At 42.3% G+C, this 25,357-nt stretch overlaps 1 protein-coding gene across 1 annotated transcript in view; it reads left to right on the top strand.

Annotated features, from left to right (window-relative positions):
- BMERB1 (bMERB domain containing 1) overlaps positions 1-24,865 on the top strand; it is a 652,653-nt gene extending 627,788 nt beyond the window's left edge. Inside the window, exons 5-6 of the mRNA XM_069210218.1 lie at positions 13,387-13,469; positions 22,778-24,865. Coding sequence (XP_069066319.1) covers positions 13,387-13,469; positions 22,778-22,890 — 196 coding nt within the window. The 3' untranslated portion in view covers positions 22,891-24,865. The remainder of the gene's footprint in view (positions 1-13,386; positions 13,470-22,777) is intronic.
- The last annotated feature ends 492 nt before the right edge of the window (positions 24,866-25,357 follow it).

Raw genomic sequence — 25,357 nt, 5'->3', positions numbered from 1 at the left:
AAAAGAAGTCTAAACTTTACAAGCGCCATAGAGCACTGGATGCTGGTGACAGCAACTCACTTAAGGGGCCAAGGAAGATCTCGCTCAAGATCGAATTAAGGGGAGCGCGGTCCTAAAGATAGCAGTTTAGCTCTCCCTTCCAATATGTTGTTTTTTCACTTGCCTGAATATTTTCTTGTTTTTTGAGGGATGCTGGTGGCAACCATTTCCCAGGACTGAAGAGGAAAAAGGAGAAAAAATTACCATCCCGATTGTGTCCATAAACTTGAGAGCTCCCACAGACCCACTGCAGGTACAGAAATACAGGCAGCTGTAGCTGAGCTTGATATTGAACAAGCGTTCAAGACTGTTGAGTGGGAGTACATGTGGACTGTACTGGAGGAGGTGGGGCTTGGGCCTGGATTCCTTGCATGGGTCCGTTTCATATACACCCGCCCAGTGGCACAAATGGGTACAGGTATGGTGGACTCTGAAAACATACATATAGAGAGGGGGACCAGGCAGGGATGTTCACTATCACCAATTCTCTTTGCGCTACCGCAGAAATTGCAGAGAATGATGGCGGAGTGGGGAGTAACAGTGGGAGGACGCACGCAAATCATCTCCTTATATGCGAACGATGCCGTGATATAGCTGACAGGCTGGAACGCTCCATACCTATGCTGCTGGACATCTTAACTGAATTTAGCTACATGTCAGGCCTGAAAGTTAATCAACGCAAATCACTACTTTTCCAGATGGCCAGTCTTTCGGGACAAACCGTCATGGACCTCCCTCAGATGCCACTAAACTCGAAGTGTAATCACTTCCACTAACTGGGCATGCAAATAGTCCACTTGGAAGCTGCCAATTATAGACTAAACAAGGGGGACACAATAAGACATCTGGAGGACTCCATCGGTTTTGGAATAAGTTTCCAGTCTCCATTATGGGGAGGGTGGCACTAAGTAGAATGGTCCTACTCTCCTGGTGCCTATTTATACTGCAGATCCCAATGTGCCTTATCACCAAAGGCACATTTATAAAGCTCAACAAACTCCTGGTGTCCCTCATATAGGGAGGTAAACAAAGTAGAGTTAAATTGGAGGTGGTAAAACTTGACCCAGAGCTGGGGGAGCTGGGGATCCCATATCTGCAGTTGTATTACTTCACGGGACTCCTACAGTACACCATACAATGGTGCACAGACAAATCGACTACTGAAAAGAAACTACTAGGACATTAGGGAGGAGGGAGGAGTGGGAGATATCCTCAGATGCCTGATTAAGGGACGGGGAGTGCCTAGCGAGGCACCATTTCTGGTCCACCAGGTAGCAGAAAAATGGGAGGGGCCGGTCACAATCATACTCAAACATGCCCCCTACGTAAAATTACTACCCCTACAATGGTTGCAGCGTTTCTGGCACACACAAACGGTAATTGACCTAACAAAATGGTAGAATGGTGGCTGTACAACAGTAGGGGACCTATAACAACACAGGACATTCTTCACAATAAATGAGGCAGGAGACAGCTATCAGCTACCCTCAAGTCAACATTTGCAGTATGCTAAAATCTCTCATGTAATTAGGAAGTTGTGGCCCTCCTTCCCAGAGAAGCCAGTGGAGTCCCACACATTATGACACCAAAGTCACATCTCAGATATACAAAGCACTTAAAGCCAATCGTAGGGTAGACGTGGGGATAGTGTGGAACAGATGGGTCCCAGATATGGAGACCCCTCTTATCGATTTGGAATAAAGGAAGGCTTTTGCACAAGTCTGTGAGGTGGCAAGCAATGCTTGTTTCAAATTAACCCAATTCCACTACTTATATGATACCTACCTCACCCCCCAAAGACTCCACAGGATATAAACTACACACAATGTGGGTTCACACAGGCATCCTTCATACACGTGACTTGGGATTGCTCCTGACTGCAGAGGTTTTGAGCAATCGTCATTGATGATCTGAAAGAAATCACTACAATACAGATTGAACCTTCGCCCAAACACTGCTTATTAGGCATACTCCCCCTCCCTAAAAAAGGAAAATAAATGCATTATCGGTTCGCTCTGCAAGGGCTAGTATTGGCAAAATGCCATATTGCAATATATTGGACCCATGCTAGGCCCCCTATGCTGAGACGATGGGCAGACCTTTGAGAGTGGGGTACTGCTGAAGAGAAGAGACTAAAAACGCTCTGCACCGACGAGAATGCCAAACGGGAGTTAGAATTGTGGAGTGACATGTTATAAGACCTGGGTCTCTGGACATCCCTGCATTCCACTCAGGACTCACAAACATCAGAATTGGACACGGAGGGGACCCAGGGTGAGTTAGTGTAACCTGACTGATAGGGGAGAGATTAGATAATAAATACAGAGTGCCCCACCTGGCTCCACCCTCACACATCAAGTCCACACGCAGGGGATGTTATGCACAGAAGGAGAGAGGATTACCCAACACTCCGACACATACCTCCCCATTGTTTTCACAATATAACATGCTGTATTACTTTGCCAAATATATGCTGTCACTGACTGGACCTAGCTAGATATGACTGGACTGTATCCGGATTAGCCATGGTTCCTGTGGTTATTGTTAAATTGTTATTTTAATGTTTGACTACATAAGAACTTATACTGAAGATAACCTGATGATCCTAGGGGAAACATACCCAATGACCCCACAGTGGGATGCCTCCCTGGGTGGGTTACTACCTAATAAAGAGACATAGCGCTGTACCTGATGAACAGAATTATATAGCTGGGGTGTGCTATAATGGACTGGGGTGATTGTTTGTAGTTCATGCCGGGTGAGACTCAGATTACGTAATGCTTGATCTATGCAATTTTATGCTGTAATCCATACAACACTCTATTTGGATGTAACCTTATTGATGATCTATATTCACGTAACAGAGAAAATGCTAATAAAGGCAAGTTTAAAAAAGGTACAGGAAAAGGCTATCAACAGGCAACTCAAAGCACACCTGGAGCCAGCTTCTGCAGTAATCATAGCACTGAGACTGCCCTTATCACAGACATCCAAACCATCCTTCACCAAGAAGTAACAGCAGCTCTAATCCTCACTGACCTCTTTGCATTCTTTGACACAATATCACACCACATGGTAATTGAAAGACTCAACCACAACGGCATCCAAGGGGACACACTCAGATGGATCACCTCCTTCCTCACCGGAAAATAATCTGCGGTGTCCCTTAGGGCTCATCCCCACGCTCCAACACATATATGGCTCCACTGGCCAACATCAACAGATCTCACAGCCACAACATAACTTCTTGCGCAGATGACACCCAACTCATCCTCTCACTTACCAACAACCCTGCCACCAACAGGACCAGTTCCCACAGATGCATGGCAATCATCGCCAACTGGGGGAAGAACAACTGCCTGAAGCTGAACAGGGACAAGACGGAAGTACTGATCTTTGGCAACAACAACAACCCATGGAGGGACGCCTGGTGGCCCTCAGACCGGGGACCCACACCCATATCCACTGAGTACAGCAGAATCATCATAGATAATAAGCTCACCATGAAATCACAGATTAACGCTGTCTCCTCTGCCTGCTTCCTCACTCTGTGCATGCTTCTGACACAGGCCCTCATCATCAGCCGACTGGACTATTACGTAGTAATTGCCACACACCTTCTACACAGACTTTTAACCATACAGAACGCCACAGCCAGCCTCTTCCTTGACCTCCCCCCACGAACCCACATCACATCCCACATCATCAAACTACACTGGCTCCCCGCACAGAAGAGATGCCTATTCAAGAGGTTGACCCAAGCAGACAAGGCTTTACACAACTAAAGACCCGCCTACATTAACCACCGCTGTAACTTCCACCAAACTGTCAAATTATGTTCTGCTTCCCTTTCACTTGCTCACGTCCTCACATCTACCAAAACAGAAGCGAAGGACACTCCTACTCCTACATCGCAGAAAACAGCCTCCCTACGCAGATCCAGACTATTGACTCACTTTCCGAATTCCGAAGGGCCCTCAAGACCTGGCTGTTTAAATGAGCCTTCTGAGGCCTACAAGCGCCTGGATACCCTATTAGGTGATTGGCAGTGCTATATGAATCCTGATTGATTGATTCAGAATCTACACCCCAAGACAGTGAGAACGTATGTTACTTAGAAGAGTATTACCGACTGGAAGAAACCTCGGGTTATAAGATCTTGCCATATTCCCTGCATGTATGGGACTTGAGAACGTTAATAAAAGCCACCATGAGTAGACAGGAAAGTCTCCCAAGCCTTATTTTCTACTGTCCATCCAAAGGAAAGTAATATTCAACGTGTTGCATCATCATCTTCATCGGGAAAGCTGTATGAGAAATTCCAGCCTTAATGGTTTAAGGCAATAAAATATTTATTCACCAGGACTTTGCAAAGGAAATATAGGCAAACAATGTTTTGACTTACACCCCCGACCCCACCCCTGGGGTGGGGGGTGTAGAGAGGCTGGTTATAAATATGGGCTTTTTGATCCATCTATCACAAGAATTTGGAACAATGACAATTCTAAATCTGTCACTTCACCTACAGAATTGATTGCTTATCACTTTGCCTACAGAATATCTTGTTTATCACTTCGTCTACAGAATTGATTGCTTATCTGGACCAGCATGACCCTGTTGTCATGAACATTTAACCTTCTACTAGTAATGATTAATGTTCATATCTGCATATTTACTAATACATTTAATTTATCAACAGGTCACTCTGGCGCAGTATTCTCTCCTTGGATTGTACCTCATTTGTCTCATTATTGCACATCATGTTTTTCCTTGTTAGGAACTTTTTCTGTCTGTCTTCTTTGTCTGTTTATGTGGGCTACTTACCTGTTGGTTCTTTATTCACATAAATCATATTACATGTGTTCACGTGTGATCAATAGAAACACTTACAAATAACAAGAATGTTTAAAAAAATGCTTCCCTGAATGTAAAGCACAGAAAATATTAGACTATCTAAATGAATATAAATCAGATATATATTTTACCCAAGAAACACACACAGATGATAATATGATAAAGAGATGGATTAGTCATGTTGTATCCTCTCAGCAAAAGGTTAAAAATGGTGTAGCTGTACTCTTTTATCATAAACTACCACTCATCTCTTAAATGTTATAAAGATTGTGAAGGCCACTAGATATATGTTCATATTTAGATTGACAATTGCTCTCTTCGTTTAGCTAATGTTTGTTCTCCTATTCATGATGACCCTATATTTTGGGAAACTTTATCATCAGAAAAAGTGAATGTTGGTAATGTACCTCCAGTTGTTAGTTGGGATTTTAATATAATTTCAGACCCATTGTTAGATCAAATTTCATCCCTTAGATTTAAAGGTATGAAATCACATGTATTATTCAAAGCATTTTTGGCTAACACCAAGGTGATTGATCACTGGAGACTTACGTTTCCTAGTAGTAAAGATTTCATTTTCTTCTCAAATGCTCTCTCCATACACTCACAAATGGATTATTCGTTTCAAGAAATGTGTGTCACACGATGTCTGAGACTAATACCGAACCCATCACCATGTCAGAATTTGCTTTAATTTCTTTTGCCCTGAAACTGGAGAATATTCCCAGGAGCACCCCCAGATGGAGAATGAACACTGACTTTAAATTATCTAATAAGTATCTAAATAATAAGCCACCATTTCTCTACATGAATATTAATAAATCAGATGACACCTCCAAAATTACCCATTGGGATGCTTTTAACAGATTTAAAAGAAGAACCACACTTTTGGGTATGGATTATGAAAATAAATTATTTAGTTCCTTGGAGAAACAAATTGCCAAAATTGAAAGATTTGGAATATAACATCATTTTCAGCAAATGAGCTGGTTGTTTTATGTATAAATAAAACGTATATTTTCAGTTTAATGCGAATGTCTGGTCCAATATATCATAAAAGTTAAAGGTAAAAATCAGAGACATGCTTTACGATGTTCAGATGACCAAGTACTACTTTCTGCCATTGACAGCTAAAGAATTTAGGGTCTTCTATTCAAATTGCCATACCAAATCTCTAGGTCTTCAGGACACAAACAATGCTCCATTTTTACTTAATTACAAATTACCCATTCTATCATAATCAGATATAAGCAATGTAGATGCTAACTTTAGAAGACATTTATGCAGCAATTAAATCTCTAAATTGTAAGAAAACTCCCAGTCCTGATGGTATTCCAGCGAAATATAATAAATATTTCAGTCCCGAATTATCTTCTGTCTTTTTCACTCTATTTCAGGAGTTTTGCAAACAATGGTTCAGTTAAAGACCCTTTTAAAGAGGCAACAATTGCTGTTCTTTCTAAACCCGACAAAGATCACACATTGGTTTCTAATCTCAAATCTCTCTTGTCAATCAAGACTAAGATTTATGTAAGATTTATACACACATTTTGGCAACCAGGTTTCCTCTGATTTGGAATTCCATTATAATACCCAGACCACTCTAGTTTTACGAAAGGTAGGATACCATCACACAAAACCAGAATACTTTGTATGCAATTATATATCCTGCAGGGTTGTTGGCTATGGATGATGAAAACAATCATTTGATTCGATTATTTTTAGTTAAGACTATGCAAGCATTTCATTTTGTTCTAACTTTATGTTGATGGTTGAAGCACTAAATTCACCAATTCTGCAAAATTAAATGCCAGTGGCATTAATCCCTCCTCTTTTACATTATTCGGAACGACTAGGCAGGGATGTCCCCTATTTCCTCTGTTATTTTTATTAGGTATTGGCCCATTGTTATGTCTCATTCATAATTGGAAAGACACTTAAGGTATCAATATTAGTGAGATAGTTCTAAAAGGATCTGCATAGGCAGACAGGGTTTTATTGTATATTAATGATCCATTTCACACCATTCCACTTATTGTATTGTAATCTGATTAACAGTTATGCATCAGGGTCATGAATAAAACTGTGGTTTTCCCTTTAAATGTGTTATGCACTGCTAATGTATTACAAAATACTAGGGGGCATATTTATACTCTGTTTGCGCCGAATGTGCGTCAAAATTTTTGACGCACAATCGGCGCAAACCCTGCCCCATATTTATACTTTAACGTCCGACCCCGCGGGCGTCAAAATTCCACCATGTGCGTCATTTTTTGGAAGGGGGAACCAGCCTTGCGTTAATTATATGCAACCAGCCTTGCGTTAATTATACGCAAGGTAGGCGTTCCCTTCCAAAAAATGACTTTAAGGCCTGTGTCCCTTATTTATACTCTGATGTCATTTTGACGCACAGGAGGGGGCAGGCCTTAAAAAACGGCGCACAGCCTGATGGGTGCCGTTTTTTAACGCCTGGGTCAGGGCCGGCGTTAAGGGACCTGTGGGCTCGGAAGGAGCCCAGAGGTGCCCTCCCCTGCCCCCAGGGACACCCCCTGCCAACCTTGCCCACCCCAGGAGGACACCCAAGGATGGAGGGACCCATCCCAGGGAAGGAAAGGTAAGTTCGGGTAAGTATTTTTTTCAGTTTTTTTGTGGCATAGGGGGGCCTGATTTGGGCCCCCCTACATGCCACTATGCCCAATGACCATGCCCAGGGGACATACGTCCCCTGAGCATGGCCATTGGGCAACGGGGAATGAATCCTGTATTTGCTAAGACAGGAGTCATGTCAATGGAGGTTGGGCGTAAAAAAAAATGGCGCAAATCCGGTTTGAGGCCTGAATTTTGCCTCAGACCTGACTTGCACCGTTTTTTGACGCACAACCCCCATTTTCCCATACGCCGGCGCTGCCTGGTGTGAGTCATTTTTTTTTACGCACACCAGTCCGCAGCGCTGGCTAACGTCATTCCATTAATAAGGCGCCCGCAGTTGTGCGTCAAAAAGTATAAATATGGGCCCAGGATTCTTTGAAATCCATCTGGTTTTGCATACTCCTGCAGAGTACAAAGGGGCCCATTAGAAGTAATGGAAGCCCCCTTTTAATGCCTGCTCTGAGCAGGCGTTCAAAGTGCCATAAAAATTAACGCAAGGAAATCTCTGATGCAGGCATAATGTAGCACAAAAGGTTACAAAGTGGTGCAATGCATGCATTGTGCTACTTTGTAAATATGGCGCAAGGATTTTGCCATTGTTCGGCCACATTCGCGTAAAAAAATGATGGCGCAAAGGGGCGCTAAGGGTTTATAAATATACCCCTTATTTTTTAAATGCTATTGAAAGTACAGTTGTTATAAACTTAAAAAAGGGATATGTTTTATTTACATTGTCAGTATAGTTTCCTCATACTTTATTCAGCAATATAAACAAAATAATAACTAAGGTTATTTTGAATAATACAGCCCCTAGTATTCATTATGATTGTTTACAAGTTTCTAAATTGAATGGTGGATTTGGTATTTCTAATTTTTTTAAATATCACTCCTCGTTTGTTATTGCACAAAGTGTCTACTGGGTCTATGATTTTGAGTTAGAATTACTACTCAAATGGGTTTGAGAGTAAAATATTGTCTGCAATTTGAACTACTGATGTTATAAATCTAGGATCATATTCAATGATCATTAGTGTAACTATGCAAGCTTTATTCCATTTAGCTACCAAACTTCATACTAGGAATACAAATCCTAAGAAATAATTTTGTGGTACTTTCCCATAAATAAATTGAATAAACAAATCTCTTATTAGGGACCCTGAATTAAAGCTGGAATATTCTATATTACAGCAGATAATTATCAAAGTAATATGATAATTTCTTTCTCAGAAGTACGTAATAAGTTTCATATTCCGTCTTGCAAGTATCATTACTATGGCCTGTTATGTCATACTATAATGAATGAATACACAATTCTGTTCCATTTGCTAAATGTTCAGACCTAGGACATTTCCTCACTTTCCCTAGAGTATTTTGTCTCATTGCTTTCAAAGCATACAAAACATAATTTCCATCAATCAACTCTATAAATTTATTTAAATTTAGTGTATTTTGGAATCCTATTCTACAGGATAATTATACAATTAAACAATGAAAAAATGTGGTAATGTAATATGTCAATAACATTTCAAATTAGTTACCATTTTCTGTCTGTCAGGCTAATACATTTAGTTTAAATAACTTATTGGTCACATATGGGGTTAGTTGAAACAAAATTGTCAATCATATTATTGGCTACAATAAGGAATCTGGTATGTTAAAACATTTACTATTTGTTTACTCAATTAGCTTCAAGTTCTGGTGTGATCTTTGAGGTAAAGTCTCAAAACCTTTCCACTGCTATTGTACATCTTACATCGTGTGAAGATATGCAATTATTTTGTCTTTTGATTTCAGTGTCAAATCTATTAATATGAATTGGAAAATGCGAATGTTTTATCTATTAAAGCTTGGTTTTATTGATTTTTTATGAAAAACTGAATTGAGTTTTCTTTCAATAAGAATTGTAAACCACCTTCAATACTTATTCTAATTTGGAATACACTTAATAATTTGATTACGGTACTCTATGCTTGCTTTAATTGTTTCTTTTATAATTTCAATCTAAATATATATCGTACTTTATTGTTAATGGTTTTTTTAATTGTTTCAAGAAAAAGTTCGGTGTTGTAGCCATATTTTTGCTGAACTTGTTTTTTTAATACTTGGAGCTACTTGCTTGATCAGTTCTTGATAATTATTGCAGATTTATTTTATTTAGATTGGGGCTTTGTAAGGTCATTTGCTGACATAAATATGTTATGCTCTTTTTATGACTTTGTTAGATGCTGCAATGTGTTTTGTAATGTGATTTAGCCTCCTAAGTGGGTGATGTCTCCCAGTGGCATTCCAATTGACAACATTCTTGATTTAGTTTTGCCAACTCTGTGTTAAGGCATTTGTTGCTTGTATTCAGTCTAGTTTTTATCTTTCTAAATTTGGTGGGCAGCTTGTCCATGGTGTGGGCTGTGTTTTTGCTGCAGCATCATCTGCATAACCCCTGAATTTGAGCGTGTTAAATAGTTGCATTCTTATTATGTTGTTAACGTTGAAGTCTTCTTTATATTGTGTAGCATGAGCTAGGACCAGGTTTAGAAGTCTGATTGTTGTAAGAATGTGGTCGATATATCATATTCAAGAGTTAAAAGTTGATTGGAAAGTGACCCAAACACGATTGAGGAAGTACTGTTAAGTTCATAGTTACAATATTGTTTGAGAATAGAAGTTGCAATGTGAGGCTGGCCACATGTGTTGGTTCAGTGACCAATTGGCTAAAATACTGGGCGTCTTGATTTTGAACAAGATCCCTGGCTGTTTTTTGTCAAGTTGGTCAATGCTGACGTTGAAGCTACATACAAGCAAAGAATTTTGCACTTGGGCCTGTGGCTATAAGGCCAGATCAAGAAATTATCCTAGGAAAATAAGGTCATAGCCTGTACTTTGGTCACTATTGTTAGGGCTTAGAGTACCACATGAAATAGGTTGTCTCCCCTCATTTGCTTAGATCTCTGACTTTTAGAAGATTAACAAAAATCCTTAATTGTATACATGTAAATCAGTAAGATTCAGGCATGCGCTGCTCCTAGATTTACTTCTGATGATTACCTATATTTATGATTAAGTTTAGCAAGCGTTTAAGTAGCACATGCAGCTATTCTTTATTTTTCCTCGCATGGGAAACATTTACCAGCTGGAGATACTCTGGCCTTTAGCCATATTTCATACACTGTCCATTATTATTTTGCAGCCGATGACCCACTGTCCCTCGCTTTTGTAGGAGTAGAGTCACATGTGCTCAATAAGGGTGAAAACAGACACGCAGGATGTTAGCCTTGAACATGCTAATTGTATGGGTTTATCAAACATTTTCAATGATCTGACGACCACTAACTTCTATTTTCTTACAACTATTCCTAAAATTACTGTTATGGAAAAGACACCATGTACACACAGCCGGAAATATTATTTGTATCATAAAAATCAGAAACTTCAAGGTAATAAGAATGGTAAACTTGCAATGGGTAACAAATTTAACTCTGTTTTAAAAAACAACTATAACATTGCCAGTGTGGTAGAGAACAATGTCTGGCAATTTAATGAAAAGAAGTGGATATATTTACAAACAAACTAGTGCAAAGCCAAAGGGTCTGGTGTTGGCTGCCAGCTTTTTAGCAATAATACTTGTTTTGTTTTTTCATGGTTTGTGAAAAACTTTATTGCTGGAGAGCAGCGATGCTCTTCTCAAGCAAAACAAGAACATTGGCTAAAAGTAAAAACATTTTTGGTCTCGAAAGCACATATTATCGAAGTAGTCCTTGGAACTGAAGGGAACTGCTTTGTGTGTGGATGTAGTCATTGTGAAAGGGAAGAATGCCATTACTCATGGCACACTTTGCTCGTGGATGAACTGGCCTGATCAATTTCCCCAAGTTGTATGCTCTAGAAGGAGGAAGAACAAAAGTGAAAGGCACAGTAACAGACCAATAGATGAAGAGGGTTAGCATAAAGCCCCAATGAGTAAGTATATTGGTCATATAATTTTAGCAAAGTCAGAAGTTCTTGGCAAAGCCAGACCTAAAAAGATTGAATTTTTAAAATCAAATGGCAGTGTGTTACATAACTAGCATTCGGTTGTGCATGATGTTTTCTGATTCAGAAGTAGCACTGAAATGTTCAGTGTAAGGATTCACCAGATATTATTAGGATACCTTAGCTTGCAAACAACAAACTATTTATTAGTTACAGCCAGGGCTTCACTGCAGGTGACACTGAAAATTATCCAATAGAACATATTTGGGAAGTACAAGTACATGTCCTTTTCTATTGACACATTCATTTATTTTTTCATTCTTTTGCTCTTTTCAGTATCCATGTGTGTAATAAAGGCAAAGGTGCCTCAGCTATATTGAGGTCAACTCAATTACTTCACAGGGAACTTTTCCCTCATTGCTGACTTTAAGAGAAGCCCCCACGCTAACCAGTCTTCACGTGGTTTGCTATTGAGAAAGCATTTAAATGGATTATGTTTTATTTTTTATCAGATATTTAACATAGAACCTCTTTGGTAGTTCTCAGGAATTACTGATCATGTTATCCATACAGGCGGACCTTACCCCATCTCCTTTCCATGAATATAGGGTGAGTGAAATTCCTGGAATAAGGATCATTCACTTAAATTGAAGTCTTGACCTATTTACTGGAAATTTCCAAGTAATGTTTGACATTATTGAAAGACTGCAAGAAAGGGCAACAAGGCAGTGGGCTTGGCTGTGCCTTTTCACATGGGATTTCCCTTTTAGGGCTAGTGAACAATTAAGGTTTTCCACCCAGTTGTGCCAATCTAAAGTACCAAATACTCTTTGGTACTCCTCTCCCTGCCTTGGCAATAACTAGACTCAGGGGGTACTAAAGCAGCCAAAGTAAACCAGGCTCTAAAGGACCTGTTTTCTGTCTCCTGCCATTCCTCTAGAGCAGTGGTCTTCAAACTTTTTAATGCCGCGCCCCCCCCCAGTTGAAAAATAAAAATCTTTGGGCCCCCCCTCAGAATATTTCACAATTATTTTAGAAAGATGGCAATGTTTAAATATGTCTAAACCTATTTAAACATTGCAGTTAGGTATTGTTATCTTTTTAAAACTGCAATAACATGCTTCTGCTTAAAACAAAGGCATGTTATCTTTATAATATTTCTTCTGGACAGAGTTTGGCGCCCCCCCTGGGATCACTTGAGGCCCCCCTAGGGGGGCCCGCCCCCCAGTTTGAAGACCTCTGCTCTAGAGCCATACACGAAATGAAGAGGTTCTTGAAAGGATGAGGGAATAAGGGCTCAGGCCTTGGATGTAAATGGGGTGGGCGGGGCGTAAAAGGATGCAGGGTACAGCTTCCACTACAAATCTCCAGACTCAAGCCCACTTACATCCCAACCATGGACGGCATTCTCACTGAATAAAAATGTATAAAATGTGAGTGCATTGAAGGTTCCTAATGAGCAGGTGTCCACTCTGACCACAAGAGCCCAAGTGCAGGGAACTGGGGCGCATCTGCGTAGGTGAAAAGCCTAAACTGAACCATTAGGACCAGATGTAGAGTGCGGTGTTAACTGGAAATCCTCTAATCTCTGGTCAGAATGCTAAATATACAGTAGAATCCTCCGGCCCAGTTTCTTCCATAATCATTTACATATGACGATGGAACATCTATCAGTGCATTCTCTTCAGAATTTAGCATTTCCTCAGAAAATTAAAATAGTCTCAGTTATCACTGAACTTAAAACAAGGCCCTTGCTGTGTTGTGACTGATAGCCGATAAAAACCAAAAGAAAATGTATACATGCATTGCCTCATGCTATTGTGCATTGTTGGTGGGTTTACGTTTCATTTTTAACACGCTTTTCATTTGTGTCAACAGAGAAAAAGAAGAGGACAAAGAAATAGCAGAATTTCTTCGCATCAAGTTAAAACCTATTGATAAAATAGTACGACCTCCATCCGGTAAGCTTGCACAGTTTTTTTAAAGAATATTATTCATGTTATGCAATGTTCCCGCACTATTAACATGCATTGGCAAAGCCAATAGATCTCGATTACGGGTGAGCCATTGCCTTTGGCAATAGGGTCGGGGTGGTGAACGGAAGGGCGCGTGGGGGTGTGAGAAACCGGCAGCACTTGTCCTTTGCTGAAGGCACTGCTCTCCCCAGCTCGGAATTGAGCCCTTAGACGTAAAATGCATTTTATCTAGGTTATTGGAAGCAACGCAGGAGAGAGGGTACCGGCAAGACTTGGGTCTGCTGCTGCGTGGCAGAATACAACATTAATCTGTAATCTCTCCGTGCATTTCAACGAGAAAAGAAAAATCTAAACAATGAAGAAATCACTGTCAAATGAATATGTGTTTCAAGGGATGTGTTTTCCTCGCCTAGGGGCCCTATCCCTAAGCACTGCAGAGTGCGCAAGGGATAGGCCGTGTCCGGCTTGCCATGCGTGGATCAAGCATATTAACACAAGTTACTAACTAGGATTTTTTTCGCTCCGTAAGGGCAAGGAACTTCACCCATAAACACAATGAAAGGCACGTGACCTTTTGCCTGACTTCAATGCGGAAGATGTTCATGACAAGAATTCTCTTTACTGTACAAGGTGGGAGAGGATGTGGTGTAACAGCCAGAGCTGCCGACTTTGGAGATGGGGGTCCAGGTTTGAGTCTTGGCGTCAGCTTAACAGCCTGTGATTCTGGCCAAATCATTTACTCTCCCCATGCCTACCAGAAAAAAAAAATGAAATGAACGTATTTCCCTCCTACCATTCTGTCTGCTGTCTCTCCAAATCCCACTGCCTTGTGTTCATGTAGTGCCTTGCAGAGACACACATGTTTCGAGGCACTCAGCGGCTACCTATCTACTTGTTGTGGTGGTGGGGTAAGGGTGGACTAAACAGTAACAGTATACAAGTACTTCATAACTGTACAATAATGATATCTCAATGTGCTGCTTCTGGTAGAGTGAAAATTCTGAAAAAATACAAAAAATAAAAGAGTAATTGAGCTGTGAAGTGAGAGATGACAAATTCCTAGTTGCAAGAGAGCTTCAGGTGAAAGCATTTACATTTTCTGAAAGTAATATTTATATTCTGATATTGACAAGCGGATGCAAAAAGTAGAAGCTACATTCAATAGGTGGAGGAGAAACTAAAGCCGGTGCAATGGGGGAAATAAATGGGCTAATAAGGTTGGCAGCTGGTTTCTTGTCATTATGAACACCTGATTCCAGTCCAGTATTTACTACCACAAACCACTGCAATAGGGAAATGTAATCCAACTGGTTTAATTAATGTTAAACAGAATTACAAATCCCAGAATGCAATAGGTTTTTAAATGTAAGCCAGCTTCTACAACACAGTATTTCCGAAGGCATGGAGTATCTGCTAACTAGCCTCTCCGAGTCAAATTCCTGGCGAGGGCGTGGGGCTGGACTAGAAGAAGCAATATTGTGTGGTGAGCAATGTATTCACTTTCAGGTGTCTCCTGCAGATGCCTTTCCCAATGAAGGAGGAGAGAATATGGAGTAATGGCCAGAGCTGACGACTTTGGAGTTGGGAAACAGGTTTGAGTCTTGGCGTCAGCTCAACATCCTGTAATTCTGGGCAAATCATTTAATCTCCTGCGCCTACCAAAAAAAAAAAATGAAATGAATGTGTCCCTGTGTAACATAACTGGTGCTCATGTAAAGCACTACAATACCTTCAGGTCCAGTTCGCGCTATATAAAACTGAAAAACAACAACAAACGGGTCTGATTTCACCAGACATGAAGACAAACAAAGGACTAATGTGACAAGGAGGTGGGAGGGATGCTATTTTGAAAAGTACGCAGCTATAGCTTCGACGCTGCAAACAGTAAGAAGAGTAGGAACCAAAGAAAAAAGAATCCCCCCAAAGAACGGATAAACAACCGAAGCATAATGATACAGTCCTTGCTCCAGTGGGAGGAACGAAAGAGAAAATGTAGGGACAAAGAGGCAGGACTGACCACTAGTAAGCAAGGATTTTTAAAAGACACTGAAACAAACAAATGGATGGCTTTAAGCCCAGAAGAGAAGTATACTAAAGTATATAAGAGGTCGAAAGCTCGACCTAAAAAATAATTTACTCTGTCACTCAACCCTTTGTGACTTTCCCTTGATTTCCTTGCTCCTGGTGGAAATACTGACATCAGGTGTGAAACCTTATGCTTTACTTGGCGATTTGGAAAGATCTGCACCAGTAGACACACCCTTTAAATGAGGGAGTGCTCACCAAGATGTTGTTCGTTTCCAGCAGAAACTTTTTTTCCTGCAGGCGCACTAAGAGAATCTTTTCATTGACTTCATTATTAGTCTACAGGAAGAGAGGAAGAGTGCGTTCAGAACAATTTCATCTTATTTCACATGTTAAAGCTCATGCCCTCCCTTCTCCAGCGCATCATAGACTCTCAACTCACCAATGTGACCTGTCAGTCAAGCTTCTGTCTCTGAACTCAAACAGAAACTACCTTAGTGATGATATTCTCTCCCAGCCTCCCACACACAAAAGAGGGGTGGGGAGGAGTTTAAAGAGTACAACCTGATATATTCTCGTAGGCTACCTGTCAAGGAATTATTTACTAAGGTGTATGTATAAATGTGCAAGGGTAAAATTCAGTCATTCAAAGTGAAAGCATGAAATGGCTGGAGTGGGCTGGCCACAGGCTAGTTTGAATAGTTTGCTCTCCCAGCCTGCCACAGGCTCCCCATCCATGCTAATCCCACCTCACCACTGCCTTCAAGACACCCAATCAATCTTCAACTGAAGAAGCTTCTTTAACAGCTTCTCCCACCAGCAAGGTAAACTGGATCCATTCTGCTTTGACCCAGTTCCACTCAAGTACAGTTTCTCCCTCCACCCTCATATCCCACCCAATTCAATCTTAATCCTTCTCTTCTTTAACATTTTAGAGCCATCACAGCATTAACATAGCAGATATGTAGCAGTTGTACATTTACACTTTTGTAAATGTACCGTGCAAGTAAAACCGCACCTGTTAACTTTTTGGGATTTTTTTCTCCCTATGAAAAACCTCAACCTTTGGCAGCCCACTAATTTGAGGTTATTTTCTCCCCATTTCTGCTCCACATACCAAGCAACTCCTGCCATGCAGAGGGATAAATCGTAGACATACCCTAGGTTGGAATGTGCCTGTGAGAAAGTCTTCATTTTAGCATATTCACTCCAGTGTTTTCTGGCTGATGCTGGTGGTAACTGACCTGACTATGCCCTGGGCTCTGCTAAATAGGCCCCAGGCCATTGCTCGGAATAAAATATATATGGTAAAGTGTCACAATTACAGTTGGCAATGACAGACAACTATAATTCCCTAGTAGATAATAGGGCAAGGGGGATTTAAACTACTTATAAGTCCCTATTATATAATAGGGCAGGGGAGTTTAGAGGCCCTGTAGATTTCCTGCACTGGAGTGTGCCCTGCTGCTTTGCTGGCTGTCATTTTTAAAGGCAAGCCTGCAGACTGTCTTTAAAAAGTAAAATGTGTGCAAATTGGACTTTGGAATTTAAGGTACTTCCAAAGTTATAATCTACCCTATTTTTACATATACGTCACCCCCCAAAGTCTCTCCTAGATGCCCCAGTTTGGGGTGCCTTGAAACTATAAGCAGGGACTGTGTAAAATATGTATTATATGCCCAGGTGAGGGAAAGACCTCACCTTTCATTTTTCCTCATTGTAGATACTTAGGGCCTGATTTATAATTTTTGCTGCAAAACTGTGCAAACACAGTTTTGCGGCAAAAAGTATAGCACTGGCTTGCGCCATTCCACAGCACCAGCCAGCGCCATATTAATGGGATGGTGCAAGCTGGCGCTAAACTTGGGCTGGCATCTTAAAAGAAGACGCTAGCCGGATGGGGGTGGTGGTAGGGAAGGAGGGGATTGTGCATCAAAAAATGACGCTAGCCTGGTTAGAGGCAAAAAAAAATGCCTCTAACTAGATTAGCGCCATTTCCTGGCACACAACCACGAAAAACATGACTCCTGTCTAAGGAAAGACAGGAGTCATGCCCACCACCCCAATGCTCAGCACAGGGGACAAATTCCCCTCCTCACCATGGCCATTGCATCCTGTGCCATGCAGGGGGCACAAAGGTAGGGCCCCCGATGGCCCAAAAAATATTTACCCAGATTTACCACCTTGGGAAGGAGGGAGTTGTGCATCAAAAAATGACACTAGCCTTGTTAGAGGTAAAAAATGCCTTTAACCAGACTAGCGCCATTTCCTGGTGCACAACCTCCAAAAACATGACTCCTGTCTTAGGAAAGACAGGAGTCATGCCCACCACCCCAATGGCCAGCACAGGAGACAAGAGTCCCCTGGCCATGATCATTGCACCCTTTGCCGTGCAGGGGGTCCCAAGTTAGGGCCCCTAATGGCAAAAAAATAAATATTTATCCAGACTTACTTGGGATGGAATCCCACATCCTCCGAAGTCCCTCTGGTGGGGGTGGGTGTGTTCCTGGGGCTTGAGGAGGGCACTTGTGGACCCATTCCATGGTGTTTAACCATGGAAATTGGTCCACAGGTCCCCTAATGCCTGGTCCGACCCAGATGTTATATAATGGTGCAAAGCAAGCTTTATTTGGCCCTTGATCCCACCCATGCGTCATTTTAACAGAGGGGAATAAATATGGGGCTATGGGGATAGCACCATTTTTTAGATGGGAATGCCTACCTTGCATCTCATTGAAGCAAGGTAATTGCATGCATCCAAAAAATGGTGCAAACTTCTATATTTTGACGTTAGACATGTCTAACGTCAAAATATAAATATGGAGAAGGTTTGAGCCAAATTTACGTCAAAAACATTATGCAAGTCCACCGCAAAAAGAGTATAAATCTGCCCCTTAGCTCCATAGGCTAAAATGGAAATATTTTCAATAAGTATGGCTTGGAGGGAGCTAAATATATCATGAAAAAGAATGGTATTGATAAATCCAACAACTTACCATTGTTGAATTTATCATACCTAGTATAGAAAAGAAGTTATAAGACTTTCTTTTCTGAAAGTCAAATTCCAGCCTGCTAGTGGCCTCTCCTGATTGGTCAGCCCTAACAGGATTAGCTAGGGTGCTTTGATGAGGTGATAAGTGGCCTGTACTGAGAAGAGGTTATCAGAAGGGGGAGGTTGGCCGATGCAGAGGTCAGGGCAGAAAGGGGGCTGGGGTAAATCAAACTGAGTCTTCGAAGGAAGCAAGATAGAAAGGAATGCTAGCCAGGCTTGCCTTCTCAACATGTACCCTATCGATAGAGGGCTCAGGAAAGGAATTTGCATATGTCCTAAGGGCGGTGTTAATGGAAATGAGCTACGCCAGTAGGTTGGTTTAACCAAGTCTTGCTCCTCTGGAGGAAAATTGTCGATCTTGGAATGTTAAAGTGCAGTGCTTCATGGGACAAGAAGATGCCACACTTTGAAGGGAGCAGTCATGTTTTGGGGTGGCACCCTGCAGCTCATTCCACCAGAAGGCCTCCTGCCTGTCCCCCATGATTTTGTTTAAAAGTGGCTGATCTGCATTGCAATTCAGACCTGCTGCCTGAAACCACAAGAAGAAGGAGGACTGCTGTACTGGAACCATGGGCTGCAACCCAGAGGACTGCACTCTGAAGTACTGCTCCTGTTGCACACTGGAACAACAGCCCAAGGAATTTGCCTTGCTTCAAAAGGGACTCAGAAGTGGACACCCTGAAAGCAATAGGTTAACAGAGCTTGCCTGCACCAACTTACACAAAATGTCCCCAGCCTGGAGTGCGTCAGTGGACTTTTAAGGATCTGGCCAGGTGCATTGTGGGAATTGGGGTCCTAAGCTTCCAAGGGCCATCTCAAAGCTTCTAGACCCTTGGATGTGGTTTTGGACTCTTTGAACCCTCAAGAGGAACTTCAGGAAGAAGATACAGGAGTTTGAATAAGTTTGGAGCAACTTTTGGAAAAAGCTTTGTAAGTGGATCAACTTGCCGTCGTGTCAAGCCGACTACCTTCAACTGTTACCAGGCCAGGATTTCAGGTTCATCCCGCTGAAAGCTCCAGAGCACTAGACTTCCAGGATTTGAAAGGGGCCCCCGAGAAAAGCAGTCCGACGACGTTGCATTGAAATTGGTTAGCAGTGGAGTATCACACTTTGTGTATCCAAGCAGAGCTCCATCGCGGTTGGCCTCAAACTTTGACTTTGTCCCGGTCAAGCACGACCAGATGTCCCCGGTTGGTGCTATTGATTTCTAAGCACTACAAAGCAATTTTTTTAACTTAGTATTTAAAAATTTATATCTCAGGTTCCCTATATTGGATTTTGTTGTCTTAGTGTCATTTTTAAGATAAAAATACGTAATATTTTTGTCAACTGGTTTGGGATTTTTATTGTGTGTTGTGTCTTTCTTATTTACTGTATTGGTTTATTTAAATGCTTTACATACCTGTCTCCTAAATTAAGCCAGCTTGATCATTTCCAAGCTACCAGGGGTTGAGCCAGTGTCTTATTTTGTTCGAACTTGGCTGGACCTAACACTGTCTGGGGGACAATATTGCAAGTGGTAGGTTTCATATGTTGCTCTTCTAATAACCAGCCTCCAACATTGCTGATAAATGTTTCGAAAAAATCTGAAAACTTTCAAAGGTGTAGATTCTCTGCTACTGCACCTAAGTATGCATCTATGCCACAGGACATCCACAGCCTGGGAGCACATTTGTTCATAAGTAACATGAAACCATACTGGTGTGACATTATGTGTGAACAAATCCTTTTTTGGATATAAATATGTATGTCTTTTAATATGAAGGGTGACTTTACCAACATTGATTGAGACATTTGCACATTTAAAATCAACTTAGATGCAGTGGTGGACCGTACTTAAGGGTGAAGGGGCCCAGTCCCTTCACCTCTTTGAAAACATGAAGTGTCTGTTAGGCTGAACAAAGGTCAGTCTGACAGACACTCTTCAAGTTCAAGTCAGGCAGCCAGGGGCTGTACTTGCGCTAAATGGCAGGCACCTGTCTGCCTGATGTGAAGTTTGCTGGGCTGAAGATGTCAGAGCCCTCGGAGTGGGACCGTAGCCTAACAAAACACTTGGTGGTTCTTCCCATCGTGACGAGTGAGAGCTTCACTTATAGCCTCAGGACTGGTCACTTCATTTTTTGTTAGCCCTTAAGTACCCAGGGGTAAGTGTCCATTAGTTACACTTGTCACTGAGTAGGGAGGGGGTCAGTAGTCTTACTACTGACTACTGACCCCCTCCCACTCAGTGACAAGTAAGGGGCTGCCGCCTTCTCTCATTCCCTTACTAATAACAAGGTCAGCCAATGATGGCAGTTCCAGTCCTCCAGGAACCTCGGATGCTTCCCTCCCTCCATCCGAGATCATTGCTGCAGTCCGGGAAGTGTTATTTTTTAAAAACCTTGATGCATACGTCCATGCATACCTGTTTGCATTTATAAATGTATTTATATTTGTGAGTGTGTGCTCTGAATGTGTGCACATACGTGAAAGCTTGGGTGTGAATGAGTGTGCATGTGTGGCCCGCCTATTGTAAATCTGTACCCCAGGTTTACTCCCCATTAGGGCAGATTTAAACATTTTTAGAATTCACCATGGCTTCCCAGAGTGCTCCTGAACAGCTGTGCCAGGTATTACTTTCCGAGCGTACTCCTGAAAAAGTTTTGTAAATTCCCAATTACATGGAAAGCATTTATTTTCTTAAACGTAATTGTACATAATGTATATTCACTTGCAAGTCTATATTTCTATTAGTACAAATGCACGCTTATCTTATTTATTTTTTCTCCTTATAGAAACCGCTTTTTGTACATCTCCACCAGTTTTGGTCTGTTCCGTTTTCCTTCCCACTCAGGGAATTGATTTAATAATATCGTTGACAGGAGAAAACTCCATTTGTTTTGAGAATGCAGTAGGCAGGACCACTACAAATATGCAATTCTGCGCTTAATTCTGGATTTGCCGCATTTGCCACATAATCCATCATCTGCTGCACACAGGTTTTAGCAAAGAAAATTGTTTCTGGCTCTAAAGGATCAAAAGTTACAAAAAAATGTGGCAAGGTGTTCCAGCGCAGCAGGAGGTCATTTGCAAAAGTTGTCTGCTCATCTTGCAGTTGCTTATTGCTGTGTTTGGATGTTAAATAGATACCCATGAGGTGAAAAATGTGCATAGACATTGTTACCATGAGTCAAAATAATGAAGTAATACTGTGTCAATGTGCTGTATTCCGCTGCATATTTTGTCTGTTCTTGTCGCATAATTAAATCAACCCTGCTGCATAATTCCAGTGGCCCTCGCCATAGGTCATGACGATATTTGTAAAAAACCACAAACCTGTGCAAGTCTTTGCAGAGCACCACTGCTCTGGAGCACCCACTCCCACGCTCCTTAAAGAAGAGTTAGGGGGTCATTCTGACCCTCGCGGTCATGGACCGCCAGGGCCAACGACCGCCGGAGCACCGCCAACAGGCTGGCGGTGCTCCCACGGGCATTCTGACCGCGGCGGTACAGCCGTGGTCAGAAACGGAAAACCGGCGGTGTCCCGCCGGTTTCCCGCTGCCCTGGGGAATCCTCCATGGCGGCGCTGCAGGCAGCGCCGCCATGGGGATTCCGACCCCCTTACCGCCAGCCTGGCTCTGGCGGTTTTGACCGCCAGAACCTGGCTGGCGGTAATGGGTGTCGCGGGGCCCCTGGGGGCCCCTGCAGTGCCCATGCCACTGGCATGGGCACTGCAGGGGCCCCCTAACAGGGCCCCACCAAGATTTTCAGTGTCTGCCAAGCAGACACTGAAAATCGCGACGGGTGCAACTGCACCCGTCGCACCCCTTCCACTCCGCCGGCTCCATTCAGAGCCGGCATCCTCATGGAAGGGGGTTTCCCGCTGGGCTGGCGGGCGGCCTTCTGGTGGTCGCCCGCCAGCCCAGCGGGAAACTCAGAATTACCGCGGCGGTCTTTTGACCGCGCAGCGGTATTCTGACGGCACGACACGACACTCGGAAACTATTGTGCACTACGTTAGTCCTTTACAAGTGTAATTTCATGTTTTGCGAATTTCAAAAGAGAATTTGGGCTGAAAAGTCAAGCCATTTTCTAGTTCTGAATCGGATCTTATATTTTGTACCAGACTTTCGTTGATCACGTGACAGCATTTTTGATGGAAAAGCTGGTATTTGTACTTTAATTCACATAAGTCTTTCCAGTATACCTGAGCAGTTTGTATTTTCATTATCACAGGTGCTGCAACAGAGAAGAAGGGAGATCTGCCTCCAGTCAAACCATCCGTGGCCAAAGCCGGCATCGCCATCATCAAAGACTGCTGCGGAGCCACACAGTGCAGCGTCATGTAGTGCCGGCCGCGTCACACCAGTCCGCTTAAGTGCAATGAGTTCACTGGATACAACTGTAAAATAAAAGGATTTAAACCACCTGAAGATCTTCTATTTCCACTTTAGTAGCAGTGAATGTTACAGTGACCTACTTACAATGTACCCATAGAGGACCCTTCACTGTTGCATGGGGCACTTGTGTGTGCATGCTGGTAAAGGAGTATGTATACAGATATGCACATATTTGTATAAGGATATCAGCTCTCCAATGACCAGAGCTTCTTTGTATATTATTAAAAAAAAGCGTGAGGGGCCACATTTCAATTAGAATGCAAAATTTGTTTTACCATATGTACATCGAGTATTAATGTACCACATCTTGCTTTTGTCATGGATTTCGTTGAGGCGTTGTTATATGTTGACTGGCGTTTGAAGGGCCCCGATATTTTTCATACAGTGGTAAGAGATATACTATGCTGTCCAGTGCAACGAGTAGGTAGGGATCTACCTGTAATGCTAAATCCAACATTCGCTTGTGTACCGGTGACCAGTTTGTGGCGCTATTTCTAGTTTGTAGCCAAGAAAAGGGGTTCGCTGTCTTTAGTGCAGTGGTACCAGAGCCCGGAGTGTGAGGGGCTTACGTCACCCTAATAACGGCAGGGAGAAAGAGGCCCCATTTCGCTTGGTTGAATTTGTATTGGGGGCAGTGGCGTAGCGTCGGGGGTGCAGGGGGGGCCGGCCGCACCGGGCGCACTATCGGGGGGAGGGCGCGCTCGCACTCGCAAGTGCTAAAATCCACGGGTTAGGGGGCGCAAATTATTTGCCTTGCCCCGGGTGCTGACAACCCACGCTACGCCACTGGGTCACAGCATCCTTGCAAGGCAGTTGAGCCCATATATGGTTACATGGCCACTGCAACTACTTTTTGGCTTGAGATGAGAATTGAAGTTATTATGGTCACTTATATCCTCTGTGCCGGATGATCCAAATTTTCAAGGCATATCAACCTATAGCATACTTCTAAACAACCCCTTTCACACCAAAGGTTTGTTTGCCCATAAAGAGCGGTATTGTCACAAGACGACGTGCACAGACTTGCTCCAAGCAAACAGTGAGATCAGTCAATTAATTTAATAGTGTTGGCTTTTGTTTTGTAAATCCTCACCTGCAGCCCATGGGACACCTCCTAGTAAAGGCCTTGACATAGTCCTTGGATTTCCTGTTTTATTGTTGTGTGGATTAGGCAGCAACCTCTCCCGCGGAGTAGGCCCCCTTGACTGCATTCAGGAGCCCTTCAAGGTGGTGACTTGTTGTAGTTACACAAGCATGGTAGACAAAGATTTCATTTCAGATTATTTCTTTCCTTTGTAGGAGCCTAAGTGAGTGCCAAGTGGCCATGAAGAGAAAGAGGAGTCTCACTTTTCATGTATTGCGAGGGAGTTGGCACATTTCCATCAGTCACTCTAGCCCTGCCAAATCCTTTGGAAGTTAATGATTCGTAAAGATTGGCCGGCGTGCCATGGAGACGCCGGGATCTGTGTGCTGCCTGGAGAGAGCTTTATGTAGGCCAGGCTGATGTTTGTGTAAGAAAATGTCACTGTGCACCTAAAACTTTTAAACCATTTAAAACTCGAAAACTTTACGACATTGTTCGTGTTTTAAAGTAATAAGGCCTGAAACTGTGTAGGGTAATAGAGATAAATGCTACTATTATTTAAGGAAATTCTAACTCTGATGGAAAATCCACTGGGGGACGTTTCTTCACTATAAGTATTTTATGGTGGAAGAAAATTCACCGTCGGATTTACTCCGAGATTTCTCTCCTTTGGGAAACAGGATGTTCCCCCACCGGACTAATCTACAACCCAGGCCCTGTGACCCACCCAAGTGTGTCTTTAGTCAATGTTGTAACTTGTTGTCTGTAATTTATGGTTTTGCCCCTCTAGCACCATTTCCACAATGTACCTTTTTAATAAAAAAGACTTACTACTTTTGATTTACGGGTGCTTCTTTGCGCTTTGTTCTTATCGAGTCAGACCCCTCGGCTCTGCACAAGCATTCTATTATTAAAAATCAAGTAATTAATGTTTGTAGTACTGCTGCATGTATATTGAAAACTACATTATTTGAACTAAAGGCACAGTTAGCACAAGACACACCTATTTAGGCTGCCTAAAATTTAGAGGACCACCCTCTTTTGCAAAAATATGAAATATGTGGTTTACTTAATCCAGGAATTATGGTGCTGCTTTCGGCCACTTGTTCTTTTTCCACTCGATGTCTGTCTTGGTTCTTTTACTTTTCATCGATCCAAGTTCCTTTTTCACTTTTATATATTTATTTTACTTTTATGCTCTGCTAAACCCAAATTATAGAAATATTTTACTCCACATTAGGTTAAACGTGGGGTGGGGCATTTTCTTAGGTTCCACCAGGACCCATGTACCATTGCTACGTCAGTGACTACTTCCACTGGTCCTCTCTCCCT

Source organism: Pleurodeles waltl, chromosome 10, assembly GCF_031143425.1.
Source record: "Pleurodeles waltl isolate 20211129_DDA chromosome 10, aPleWal1.hap1.20221129, whole genome shotgun sequence".
Classification (NCBI taxonomy): domain Eukaryota; kingdom Metazoa; phylum Chordata; class Amphibia; order Caudata; family Salamandridae; genus Pleurodeles; species Pleurodeles waltl.
The sequence above is the reverse complement of the archived record's forward strand: the minus strand, read 5'-3'. Positions and strand labels throughout refer to the sequence as shown.